A 13,066-nucleotide genomic window follows, 5' to 3' on the forward strand; every position below is an offset into this window, starting at 1 on the left:
ATACCACAGGTTCTCAATTGGACATTTAAGTCTGGACTTTGACTGGGGCATTGTAAGCTCATGAAAGTGCTTAAATCTGGTCCATTCAATTACAGCCCTGGCTGTTTGCTTATGGCAATAATATTGTTCTAAGGTGAGCCCTCCAGTCTTTTACTACTACTAACTTGTTTTGTATGCTGTGCTAGGTTTCCATCATGTCTATTGCTATTGTCATATTAATATGTAGCAATGATTTCCACTGCAGTCGGGGCTGGGAAAACATAACCTCTTTTTAAATAGCACACAAATAATTTCCAAATGTAGTTTTTTATTATATTTTTTTAAATCAACGCATCAAATTAGTTTGGATGGCTGTCAAATACTGAGATACTCTCTGCTCCCTGTAAGCATGTTGCTTCTATCAAACTCATGTCCTGTTTGCACATCCAAGGAGTATTTTGAACGTCAACCGAATGCATTGGAAATACCACTGGTGCAACTGTTTCTTGTCAACTGACATATGTTTACAGTTTATCCCATATGAAAAATAAATATTAAAGTGTCACGCTGCGGATCTGCTAATGCCACAATCGACTGCTCATTTGGAACTCTTAAGATGTGGAGGGTGGTTTTTCCCATCTGTGTTTATGCTGTCCATCGAGCCCACAGAGAATGCACCACAGTTAAAAAGGAATCATGCTCGTCTTCAAGCATCTGTTAAAATTTCATCTGGATACCTTGTTGAAAATGCGCCGTCCTTCTCATTGGTGGTTACTTGAACTGGATTCAAGTCTGCAGAGGGTGGAGGTTAGTGAGAAGATGCATGCAAACCACAACACTCTTTGCTTGCACATGCCCTACAGTAAACTCCAATTTGATATGAGAGCATGCACTCTGCTCGGCTGCATGCACATTAGCTGCTAAATATTTCAGTGGAACTTTAGGAGGCTACCTCCATTTCTAATCTCGCCTTTTAAGAGCTGGATAAAAGCCAAATCACAAAGGGTAATTCATCTTAAAAAAAATAAAATAAAAACCTTATGGACTCATGACTTTGTTAATAATGGTCAGATGTTCTTAAGCTTTCCTCCCCACCTTCTCCCCCTAATTTACAAAGAAACGTCACCAGAAAGTACTCAGCACACTTCAGTCAATGGGCCAGTTAACAGGAAGGAGAGAGAAAGAATTCCATTCCTGACTTATTAAATAGAGGATTTGGCGTGCCAGGTCAAGGGTTGTAATCCAGGAGATTGGACACTGATTCTTTAATCAAGTTGCTCCACAGTACATCTCCTTCCTCCTCTCCCGATTTCGCTCTTGCAAGAGAGTCCCCCTTGTGTAGCGCTGAATTTCAATGGCCCACTGCTGTTTCTGATCCGCACTCATGCACATTCTCCCACCACCCCTCTGCTGCATTGAAACCAGATGGAGATGGGGAGTACAGTGCATCCATAAACTAAGCCTTCTGCCTTCCCTCAATGGCTACAGAAGAAATTAGAAACACTGGCCCATTCATTGGCAACATGGCAACTGGCTGTTCTTCTGAAAACCTTGAGTCTGCCTAACAGTGTACTGGCAAAAACAGACCTGTGAGACCAGAGAGAACGGTGGAATAAGGCTGCAGTTTGGGTGGCTGTGGGCCACGTCTTGTTGTAGCAACAGCCTTGACGTCTTTCTGCTCACTGCTTGTATTTCTGTCATGATGAAACCAGGAGTGAAACTGCTTTAGGAACTGCGTCATCCTGAAAAAAACACTGATTGAGTACATGACCTCTCACATTTAACACGAGCACCATCTGCCCACTAATTGATGCCAAGAAACTGAAAGTAGAGCACTGACTATAAAGTCAGCTATTTTTTTTTTTTTTTTTTTTTGAGGAGGGGGAGTGGGGTTGGATTTATGTGGTGCTCCTACTCATGAGATGAGATAAGTGCTGAGATTAATGCTACAGAACTGTAACTCTGTCACCCTGTGGTTGCAAAGCTGTCTTATCTATCGTTGGTGCATTTATTATAATAGTACATCCTCAACTAAATGCTTCTGAGGGAAGAGCAAAGAACGTGCTGCGAAGACCGCAATTCCTAGATTCAAAGAGGATCATAACTCATTCATTAAGCATATTTACAGTGCCTGACATAAACTATTCATGTCCCTTTACCGTTCCCACATTTTGTCACATTAAAACCGCCAACTGAAATGTATTTTAATAAGATTTTATGTGACAGACCAACAAGACGTATAACACCATTCTGATGTGGAAGGAACTGTTTATATGGTTTTCAATAAAAGAAATATTTCCCCCTTTCCTTTTTCCTATTACTCTGACACTCCAAAATACAATGGTACACGACAAACTCCCTTTTCAAAGGCAATTGTGGCAAAGAATAGCTAATTTACATGCAGGGGAACAGCAAAAAGGAAGGCTTCAACATAACAAAACTACTGAAGCTTTCAATGGTTTGTGCACATGAAGTCGTGTTTGCAGTTTGACACCAGCCAATTCAGAAGAAACTGTAACAACCTTAAAAATGGTACAGTTGTAAGATGTGACCACATTATAGTGATGCATAGAGATGGCGGCATGCTGTGTAAAGGCTTTACTTCAGTGGAGAAAGCTGGTCTGGAGTAATGGACATACATACAGGAGAATACTTCCCACCAGAGGCTGTAAAAGACTTGAGACTGGTGTAATGGTTCACCTTACAGCGAGAAAACGACTCTGAGATCACAGAATGCTCTACAGTTGATCTACAGTGGAATAATTTACGTTACATCAAAAGCATGTTCATTTGGTAGAATAGATCAGTCAACATCTAGGGTCCAATTCAACATATAATCTGTGGCAAGACTTGAATATTGGCTATTTTGCATAGAATGAGAAAAAAAAATCTGTTTCCAGTGCATAATGCAAAGCTGGTAGAAACGTAGAAACATATCTTTAAAGTAATGAAAAAAGTAGTTTGGATACAAATCCAGTAGAGTTTTATGATTTTTATTTGTAAAGAAAAAAACAACAAAAAAAACATTCAAATTCTAATAAAATATGTTGAAGTCTGTGGTGGTAAGGGGAAAGTAAAACAACAGGACAGTAAAGTTCAGAATATTTCAAAGCACCTTGTAGATGCAGAATTGATGCATCTGTAAGGTGTGATTTTTCAAAAAATAAAATAAAATAACTTTTTTTAAAAATACACACGAGTACACCCATTCACGTACAGAATATTTCCACTGCAAACACAATCCAGGAGACACTAATTTATTCCCATGGAACTTTCCCCACCCATCCCTGAATCCCAGTGCATGAGTAATCATCAGGCCCAGTAAAATGATTGCTGCTTTCAACACTAATGGAAGCCCGGCACATTCATTATTCAGTACAGGAAGCTGAAACGTGTCGAGGGACCTTTGAGTTATTACTCTGCATGAACTAACCTTAGACTAGTGACACAAGCCCACCACACTTTCTCCTCTTCTGTGTCCGTGCGTTTATTGCGACGGGCCCTCCCTGCGTCCATCTGCACCGGCAGACTGGAACCACACAGAGAAGACGAGATCGTATCACAGCTGTGGTGTCAGACAGCCAGTGACGGGTGTACTGTGTCGCTGCAGACAGAATGACAGACGATCTGAGCTCCTCTTGTGTCACCACGGCGCTTGACCACGAACAGCCTTGACTGCTGGGGTAAAGCTTTCCCAGTGTTACAGCTCTCTCGGGGCTGCTGGAGCCGGAATGCGACAGGAGGGGGTGCGGCAGCTCTGAGACGGCATGGGGAGCGGGGGGCTCTGGAGTTGGCTGACCTGCACAGAACGAAAGTCGTGAAACAGATAGGCTTGATATGTGAACATGCCCACACTTGTGTTCAAGGAAAGAGACACCGCGGACGAATGAGCCAGTCAGTCTTGTTACCCCCCTCCTCCTCCCCAAAAGGCAACACAGATCAGACAAAATTCCAACAATGCACTAAAGCCATCTTTAATATCCATGTCTGGACTCGTTAGGATTTGCTTTCACTTAGTTTTCAGTCAAGATGAATTGTGGTATGTGGAGCAAATCCATGTAAATCTAATAAGGAATAAAATTTTGCCTAAACCTATTCGTCCCGTTTCACTTATTACAAAGTCTGTAGCCCTTTATTTCACTAAAATACCCGAGCAAAACACATTTGAGCTGGACTGAAAAAAATAATAATAATAATAATCCACCGTAGGGATTGATGATTTTGGTGTAGAAAAACATGTCCAGCCAGACATGTGCACCTCTGACATGATTCCTTGAGTCATGTTTGCATGTCTCTCTGCTCGTGCACAATACATAAATTTCCCATTCACTGTGTGCTGTCATTCCTGCCAATCTGAAATTTTGGAGAAAAACAGAACAAAACATTCTGTTGACAGTAAAACAGAAAACCATGACAGTAGATTATGCCGGAGGGGAAACAGTCCATTATGCCACTTCAGAATTACAACTGAAACCTGAAGTTCTAATACACTGTACAGGTTCATGCCAAAATATTTTGATATATTGCAAAAAAAGAAAAAAAAACAGCTTACATTATTTCAGACAGTGAAACTTATATACTGTGCAGATGTCAAGTCTTACATACTATACTCTTGATAATCAAAGCTTCCAGATAATGAAAACCAAACATCCTGTGTAAAAGCTGGTCATTGACTGTGTTTACTGTAGACCAACGTCAAATCAGTCCTGAATATTCACACTGAACTTCTAGCAGTGGGGAATATGTGCCTCTCCACTCTTCTTCCAAACTCTGAGAATTCGATTTCAAAATTAAGTACAAACTTTACCTTCCACAATTCTTTGAATTACACAAAAAAGATCAGATTGTTTGATGGGATGTATGTAAATGTATATATAGTTATAACCTGACAACATCTAGAAAGACATTCAAGTCATAACAGTTCAAACACTAAGGAAATGTATGTTAGATGATAAGAAGGGAAAAAAAGGTACTGTAATTTTATGTATATGTCTGGTTTCAACTGTACTTAACTAACCTATGCAAAGATTTTCCATTTCTGCTCTTGCAAATCGGTGGGTGATAAAGAATAACAGAGCAAGGCTGGCTTTTGTGCAGTTGAAAAACAGTTCTCTTCAAGGTATAAAATCTCATTAAAATCTGTATAGAGATAAGACAGTCCCAGCTCACAGCGCTTAAAGCATACATTAGTAGATGTGTAGTTTATTGGCTCTAATCGTGTATTCCTGTCCGCCGGTGTCTTTTTGACTCAGGCAATTTAGCATGCTGGCATGTTGCTTTAAAAATGACCCAATTAATTTGATTAGGAACCTGAGGTTTAAACATGAGTGGAATCATAAGGGTGGTGGTGTAGAATTAGAATTAGAAACTAATTCAGCAAAAGAGATGCAAATAAAGAAGTTTATGTAGGTGTTATATTTAGTTTAGCAAGAGCTTTGAACAAGGATGAAACAAGGGAAAGTTCTTTTTGTGCAAAAAAAAAAATGTCTATAGTAAATTACTCAGATGATATGCAGCACATGAGATGATTAGTGTTTACAACTTTATGGGGTTGACAACGTTACCAAAACAAGCCATTTTATGTTGAGTGGACTATTTTGGGGGTTTTATATATATCACTGCTAAGGATGTTTTAATATGCCTGAGGGCTGGCTGAGAGCCAGTAAGGGGAACTTATTTTCTGGGCAATTTAGGGGGAAATTGATCTAGAAATAGAGGAAAATTACTTTGCACAAAAAAAAAATGCACTATGGAAAATAAATTAGATGAGAAATATCATTCTGATTGCATAATGCAAAGAGGAACTGGAGGTGATTTGGTTTCATCTGTTGCCATGATTATGTTCATTTCTACTGTCCTGTTCTTCTTCTGTTGTGAAGGGGCTGTTGTCCATCTACAATTTGGAAAGACCAATTGATTTAACATGTGCTGCGTGATGAAGCCAAGAAATACTTCAACACAATTATAAGAACACTGCAGCGATGCACATGTGATCTGAACTATATTGTATGATGTCGACTTTAGGCTGGACTAAATTGTGGCTTTTTTGGAAAGCCAACCAGTTTAACATACATTTTGCTCAAAATGTGAAAGTAAGTATACGATTTAATTAGCTTTTATTTTTAGCCAAATATGAATAATGAAATTAAACATCTGTTCGGAATTGCATTGCAACTAGAAAGCTACCCCCTAAAAAGTGACCCAAGGTAAGATGCCTTGGTCACAGCAAGTTGGTGTGCAGGTATTTACTACATGGACTTTCATACAAAATACCACATTATTATTAATACTATAATGTATTCCGGAACAGTGTCCTCATCAGTAGCTCATGCTAAGTTCTGTACAGCTGTAGCTAAAGATACACAATGATATGCATTGGCTTCTCTGCTCCATTCTGGTCATTTTGTAGTAATTCCGGTTACATTCGTTTTGTTAATTTATTGTTGTTGTTGTTGTTTTTTCTCATCATTTTCAGTTTTATAGTTGGCTGCCACGTTTTTTTTTTTGTTTTTTTTTTTACTGAGAGCTTGTGGCACTCATTAGGCTATGGCTTCCTGAGTGGGAAGCCTTACACCCCATACAATGCCTGTACATTAACAAAACTGGAAATAAATGACACTGATTTCAACTTACTGCATGTGACTTAAATTAAATTAAGTAAAGCTAAAGCAGAATAAAATAATGGTGAAGGCTGAAAGCTTTGACTCTCTTCCAAAGCTACAATTACGATCAACAACAACAAAAACGACATTGTAGAAGGTATAAATTGTTTCTGTAATACATAAAAAGCATTAAACAGTGATAACCTTTAAGGATTAAAACGTTATCCCACATCCGGTCAGATCTATTCCAGCCATAATCGCCTTGTATGCTTCATTGGATGTTTTGATTTTCAAGCACGGGAATAATTTGTTTAAAAAGGGGAGATTAATTGCAAATCAAAATGTCTCTGTTCCGAGTATTAATTATTATAATGGATGCATGTTTCAGTGCCACACAATCCTCTTGCATCACGCATGCACGCCATAAAACGCGGCGCGGTGCACTTGCTTCGCTCCTCGCTGAGCCCTCCTTCCTACGATCCGCCCACCACCTCGGGCTGAAGTCACGTGCTCCACCGCCTAGTGTCTCTCGGCGTTTCTACACCATCACAAATCAAACTCTCAGTCAGCGCCCGACGGAGAGGGAAGCCGAGATGAGCGGCAGAGAGGCGTGTGCTGCACAGACAGAGAGCCCCCAAGACGCCAGCGGGCTTTCACTGTGAACATCTAACAGATTACATCCTCTGCAGCTGGCCTTTTTTTTTTTTTCTTTTTTTTTTTTGTTTTTGTTTTTCTTCTTACTGATTCCTGAACTCATCGGAACAGGACGGGAGATGAGATTCATACAGAACAGGAGATCTCCGCCTAGTTCCAAGCAGTCTGCCAGCGTTCAGCGGTGCGTCGAGGGTGTCCGGGACACAGAGCGCGCAGCCCAGAGCCGCTCCACCTCAACTGTGGACTGAAGACAGTTGCTTCTCTCTTCCTGAAGCACATATTTTTATTATTATTTTTTTTATTCTGCTGGATTCTGATCTGAGGTGGTGTTGGTGGTGGGGGGAGAAACCATGAGGGCTCTCTCAGCAAACTTGTTCGCTGTGCTCTTAATGTGTGCCCTTGCAAGTGTTTTCTACGTGTGGAGCGCGCTGGAGAACCGCTTGGAGCGACACAAACGGGGCTTCTTGGTGCCAGACGGGGGGTCCTTTCATCAAGGTCCTTCAGAGGACCTTTCTGCCAAAACTTTCCGAGCGCTGCTTGCTGTTCCAGCTGCACAAAGACAGAACTCGGCGGGTAGATCGAAGGCTCAAAACCGCACCAATCCATCTGCCTTTGTGGGAAGTCGAGATTATCATGTGAATGGGGATGACGAGAGGTCAGCGCAACGGGAGGGTCCGGTCAAGTTAGGCTACCCAGTGGATGATGGGATATTCTGGAGCAACTGGCTAGAAGACCTCCTCCCTGTGAGATTCACGGAGGGATACGCCGAGGCGTGGAGGAGCAAGGCAAGGACATCACCGGTGGTGAAGCTGGAGCCTGGATGCGGCAGGATATCCAATCAGCTGGCCACGTTTGCAGACGGGACTAAGGCGTGTGTGCGCTACGGGATCAACGCGGACCAGGTGCAGGGGGAAACTCTGACATACTACCTGGCCAGTCTGCTGGGCATCACAAATCTGCCTCCGCTCGTACTGTCACAGCTGAACGGCGACAGCGCGCAATGGGTGGCCGTGAGGACGCGGGTAAATAATTTGCAGTGGAGCGATCGGGCTGTTGTGTCTCTCACAGAGTGGATTTCCAACCTGACCGGCGTGGTCACACCTGCGCCCCTCAGACAGGAGAGCGGCGGGCTGCATCCCGCCCTCGGGTGCTTCGAGAACAAAACTACGGCAGAGCTGCTGGAGCTGATGCAGTGGAGCGACCTGATCGTGTTCGACTACCTGACTGCGAACTTCGACAGGCTCGTCAGCAATCTGTTCAGCCTGCAGTGGGACCCCCACGTGATGGAGAGGGACACCAACAACCTGCTGAAAACGCCCCACGGGGACCTGGTGTTCATAGACAACGAGGCCGGACTCGTGCACGGCTTTCGGGTGTTGAACATGTGGGAGAAATATCACCATTCAGTCCTGAGCTCCGTGTGCGTGTTCAGGAGAAGGACTATGCAGCGCGTGGCGGAGCTGCACAGGCGCAGAGACTCCAGGCAGAGGCTGCTGGAGCTCTACAGAGACAACGAGCCTTTGTCTCAGGAACTGGGGTTTCTCTCAGACGAGCACGCTGCTGTTCTCCAAGACAGGATAGATCAAGTGTACAAACACGTCATGCAATGCAAAGAAAAGTACAATCAGCTGTGAGCACTCAGGGCGCGCAGGTGATAGATTGGCACGGCAAGCCGTTAATGACAAACAGTGGCGCTCAGGACGCAACACAATGTGAAAGCCCTACCAGAAAACCGTATTTGGCTTGTGTGATGTGTTAATGATAATAACAATAAAAGTTTACAAAGGCCAGCTGATGTCAAGCACCCCTTCAACATTATCTAAATGTCAATTGTGGTACTTTTGTCCTACTATAATTTTCAACTGTGTTGCTTATGTTTTAAAGAAAAATAACTTTTATTAATACACTATAACAGAAGCAACTGTTTCAATGATGAAACAGTGGTGGGGGAAAAAAAAGCCATTTAATGGCCAGATGACATGCTGGATTGTTTTTAGTCCTCATGAACAGTTATTTACTGCACAACTGCGTGACATAAAAAATGTTTATTGACCAGATAGACCGCTTTGTTTTCATCGGTTGTTAACACAACTTCATTTCACAGTTTTTCAAAAGCTCACTCAGTGACTGGATAAAACATATGTAAAATATGGGGTTCTGGTGGGGATTTTACGGTGTTCTGATATTAAATGTTGGGTTTTACATATTTTTATTTTTTTTTTACCAGACAAGTACACCAGTGTTTGGCACTAATGGAATGCCATAGATGGTTTGCACGGTATGAAGAGCTTTGCAAAACCGATGCCTGTTACACAAAGCTGATTTGAATATCCAACTGAACTACCTCTTGTGAATAGAATGTGTTGCCTACTTTAAATATAAGTCGAGTTTGAAAAATGTTCATAAGCTTCCCGCTGAGATTTATGCCTCTCTGAAGTGGAGATAATGTGGCCAATTTAAGTTATTTATTTTTCTTAATTCGCAGAGCATTTGCTGACCTAAATATGAACAAATGTAAAGAGTATCTGCTGTAGACCTGTTTGTGATTAGGGTACCATAATGAAGTCCTTAAAGAGATAGCTCATACTTTTTACAGTGAGGTTAAAAACTTATTAGCAGTTAATATCTTAGATGTATCAGATAACTCTCATAGTGTCTTCACTTTGCAAAAATAAGAAGTGGTTTTCTCTGGATCCTGAAGCTAATGGCTACTCAGAGAGGGACCAAGATCAAAGTGGGCTTCTACCCTTTTAAAAACAGAGCCCACTCGCAAAAGTGTCACAGTAGTTTATGCAAATTCCTTTTTAGGAACATTTAAGCTGTCATCATGTCTGTATGGGGACGTTATTAAGATGAAAGCTGTTGATTTCTTTCAGTGTAAGAAATCAGGAAATCCTGCAGCATCCCGGCTGCAGGAGGTTGTGAACTTCAGAACATCTTCCATGTGAAATGCATGCTAAGAACACACCATGTTACTCCTTTTCTAGTTATTTTAGCATTTTAATAGTTTTAAGATGTTAGAAGCCCACTTCTGCTTGACCCTTCTGACTTTTTTTAATATAAAAATTAAGACATAAGAGTTTCTTTTTTTTTTACTTAAGATATTAACTACTCATAAGCTTTATTGCAGAACATCACTTAAAAGAATCAGAACTACCCTTATGTTGTGTTTGAATTTTTGCCTTCTGTTTAAATATCCAAGTGACATATGCCTACTCCAAAGCCTTAACCTATGTTGATTCTTCTCCAGTATTGTATTTCGCTTTTTATAGACAGTAATTTGCACACATTGTAATAGATAGCACCTGCACTCGTGTCAATGTGTTAATATTCAGCCTTAAAAGTCACAGGTGTGTCATATCTATTGTGCATTTGCTGTTTATGTTGTAAATATTGTCTGGCAACAAGTTTTGATGCTGAACTGACTTAATGTGCATTGTGACATTCCAAAATTGTGTCCTTTTTTTTTTTTGAAAAAAGAAATACACAAGACATATTTTACAACGTGTGTTTTGTACAAAAGAATATACCCAAAGGCATCAAAAGCACTGTTGGTGTAGTACATCTAGAGTCTAGTGGGTGGGAAGTTAGAGTAAAAGTCCATTTAGTCTTTGTATTTTGCAGATACAATTTTTCACAAAAGCTTGACTGTTAGCCACATGCTTGCAACAACACAAATCTCTTTAATCCCCCTTTTTTAAATCCCAAATAGAGCGATGAGCTAAAGCAGACTGACTCTATGGGACACATTTGAAAAAGGGTTTTAGTGTTCCCTAACTATAACTTCCCTTTTTTTTTTTTTTTTTTTAATTGCTAAGCTTTGGTCAAAGATTATAAATTGTTACTGAATCAGATCGATAATAGATTGTGTTTTAGATTCAATCTATTGACCTAAAAGGTAAGCAAGCTCAGAGTGGATCAGATAAGCAGAACACTTCACAATTAATGGGAGCAAAGCATTTGTATTCTTTCGCAGCACGATTTTGGAATTTTAAATTTATTTCCTGAGCGAATGTCTTCACCACTTCACTTTCCACCATTTTGTAGGCCCTGTTCTGTGTCTAATTTCTGTTTTGTCAAGCACATCCACAGAATTTTGAAGGCTTCATTTTTCACTATTTCACTGTCATGCAAATAGTTATTTCGCTGTTACGACGCAGCACTAACTGTTCCAGCTCTATCAAATTAGTTAATCTCCTTCAAATTGTGGGTATTTTTGGTACTCGCAGCCCTTGTGTCAGTGATTTGTGGTTATTTCACAACAGAAGTGTAGGCAGGTGCAACTGGACTAGATATTTTTTTCCTCTCTCTATTATTTTCCAGACTGCGCCTCAGCTGTGAAAGGGACTCGAGGATCAATATGTGCACTGACTGTAGTATGGACGAAAGCAGGTCATGTTAATGAGCTGGGTGAGGGGTTATATGTGAATATTTGTGTCTCGGCAGGGATTTCGCAAAGACTGCACTTGCAGCTGGGTTTGGTGCTGTAAGCATGTCTGTTTATGCTCTACAGAGATTTTGCAGCAAGCTGCACACACTAGGGATTAAAAACAAAGCCAACCAGAGGTCTGCACGTCTGAAGCGCTCTTCCTATCCCCCTTCTGTCTTGTATTCTCTTTCTCAGTATTTTTATCTACATCACAACCATTTCTCCAGTGCATCTGCATTCTTTTAAAGCATTATTGTCAGCCTCATTTGTGAATAAAAGAGAGAATGAAAGTTTCATTTTCCTAATTAGCCTTTTTTGTGGACTCCTCTGCACATGAGAGCCCTTTTAACCGGGGGGACCATGCCAGCGGTAATCACACTAATGGGGAGAAATCAAAGGGGTTTTCAAACCACTCCATAACTGTTCACATATGTTCTTCTTTCACTCTTCCTGTCTGTTCCTCTTCAACCTCCCTTTTCCACCCGATGGCAACTTTTTTTTCTTTTCTTTTTTTTTTTTTTTACACCAAACACATGGCACTTTTTTATTTATTTATTTTTTTTTTCCTTTGGCTATTCTGCAGAATGCAGCATCTCCTTGCTCTCTGAATGTCAGGTTTATGCTCTTTAATCCTGATTTTTCGTCCTGCTTGTTTTTAGAACAAACCTAATTACAGGCTCAGTCAGTCTGTACTTCCAGGGGATTCGGGCATGCCCGAGCGAAGACCCCAGGTAGTGGGGCTGATCTCCTGGTTCTTTGTGCACATTGCAAACATTCCAGAGAAGCAGAGGGAGGATCATCTCCATGGACACATTAACACACACAGACACTGCCCAGGCAGGAAAGTCAAAAGAATCCCAGCTGTGTAAATAAATCTCTGCAAAATGTTTTTTTTTTTTTTGTTTTTTTTTTATTATTATTATCATTTTAATTTGGCCTCTCAAAGGTTTTAAACTAGTAAAAGTAAGTTGTTTAAAATGTTTTTGTTTTTTTTTTCACACGAATGCAGCATTTTATTTGCTGTAGTAAAAGACTGTTAGAAATCTCTCAGTAAGAAAAAAAAAAAAAGCAGCTATATGATTTGCTTATCTTCAATACTGGAAATGCTTTTTAAATATTAAGTCCTGCACATTCAAAGATAATTTTTTTGTTACAAAAAGAAAAAATAAATAGGAAACAGAAGAATAAAATCAGCATACTTTGCTCTATAAGTCTTAAAGCCACACATTTTCCTTAAACAACCATAACAAGATAAAATATTGCCATTTTACTTATATTGATGTTTCTATGCCATGGATTCTATGCCTTCAAAACCATGTTTTCTTGCCTCTTTTCAAAGTTAAAACTGTTTTTTTTTCACTGCTTTGCAGCAAGTTTAATTCTGAATTCTGAAGATGTTACA

General features: G+C 40.5%; 1 protein-coding gene across 1 annotated transcript; it reads left to right on the plus strand.

The window, feature by feature from the left end:
* Window positions 1-6,882: 6,882 nt before the first annotated feature.
* Window positions 6,883-11,958, plus strand: fjx1 (four-jointed box kinase 1). Its single transcript, XM_015002596.2, has one exon. The coding sequence runs from the start codon at window positions 7,586-7,588 to the stop codon at window positions 8,867-8,869; it is 1,284 nt and encodes a 427-aa protein (XP_014858082.1). The 5' UTR covers window positions 6,883-7,585; the 3' UTR covers window positions 8,870-11,958.
* Window positions 11,959-13,066: the final 1,108 nt, after the last annotated feature.

Source organism: Poecilia mexicana, unplaced genomic scaffold (assembly GCF_051168715.1).
Source record: "Poecilia mexicana isolate PSO_F unplaced genomic scaffold, ASM5116871v1 scaffold_6, whole genome shotgun sequence".
Classification (NCBI taxonomy): domain Eukaryota; kingdom Metazoa; phylum Chordata; class Actinopteri; order Cyprinodontiformes; family Poeciliidae; genus Poecilia; species Poecilia mexicana.

What these genes read in the sequence shown, in the direction of transcription:
- fjx1 (XM_015002596.2), top strand. Translation starts at nt 7,586, where the DNA reads ATGAGGGCTCTCTCAGCAAACTTGTTCGCTGTGCTCTTAATGTGTGCC.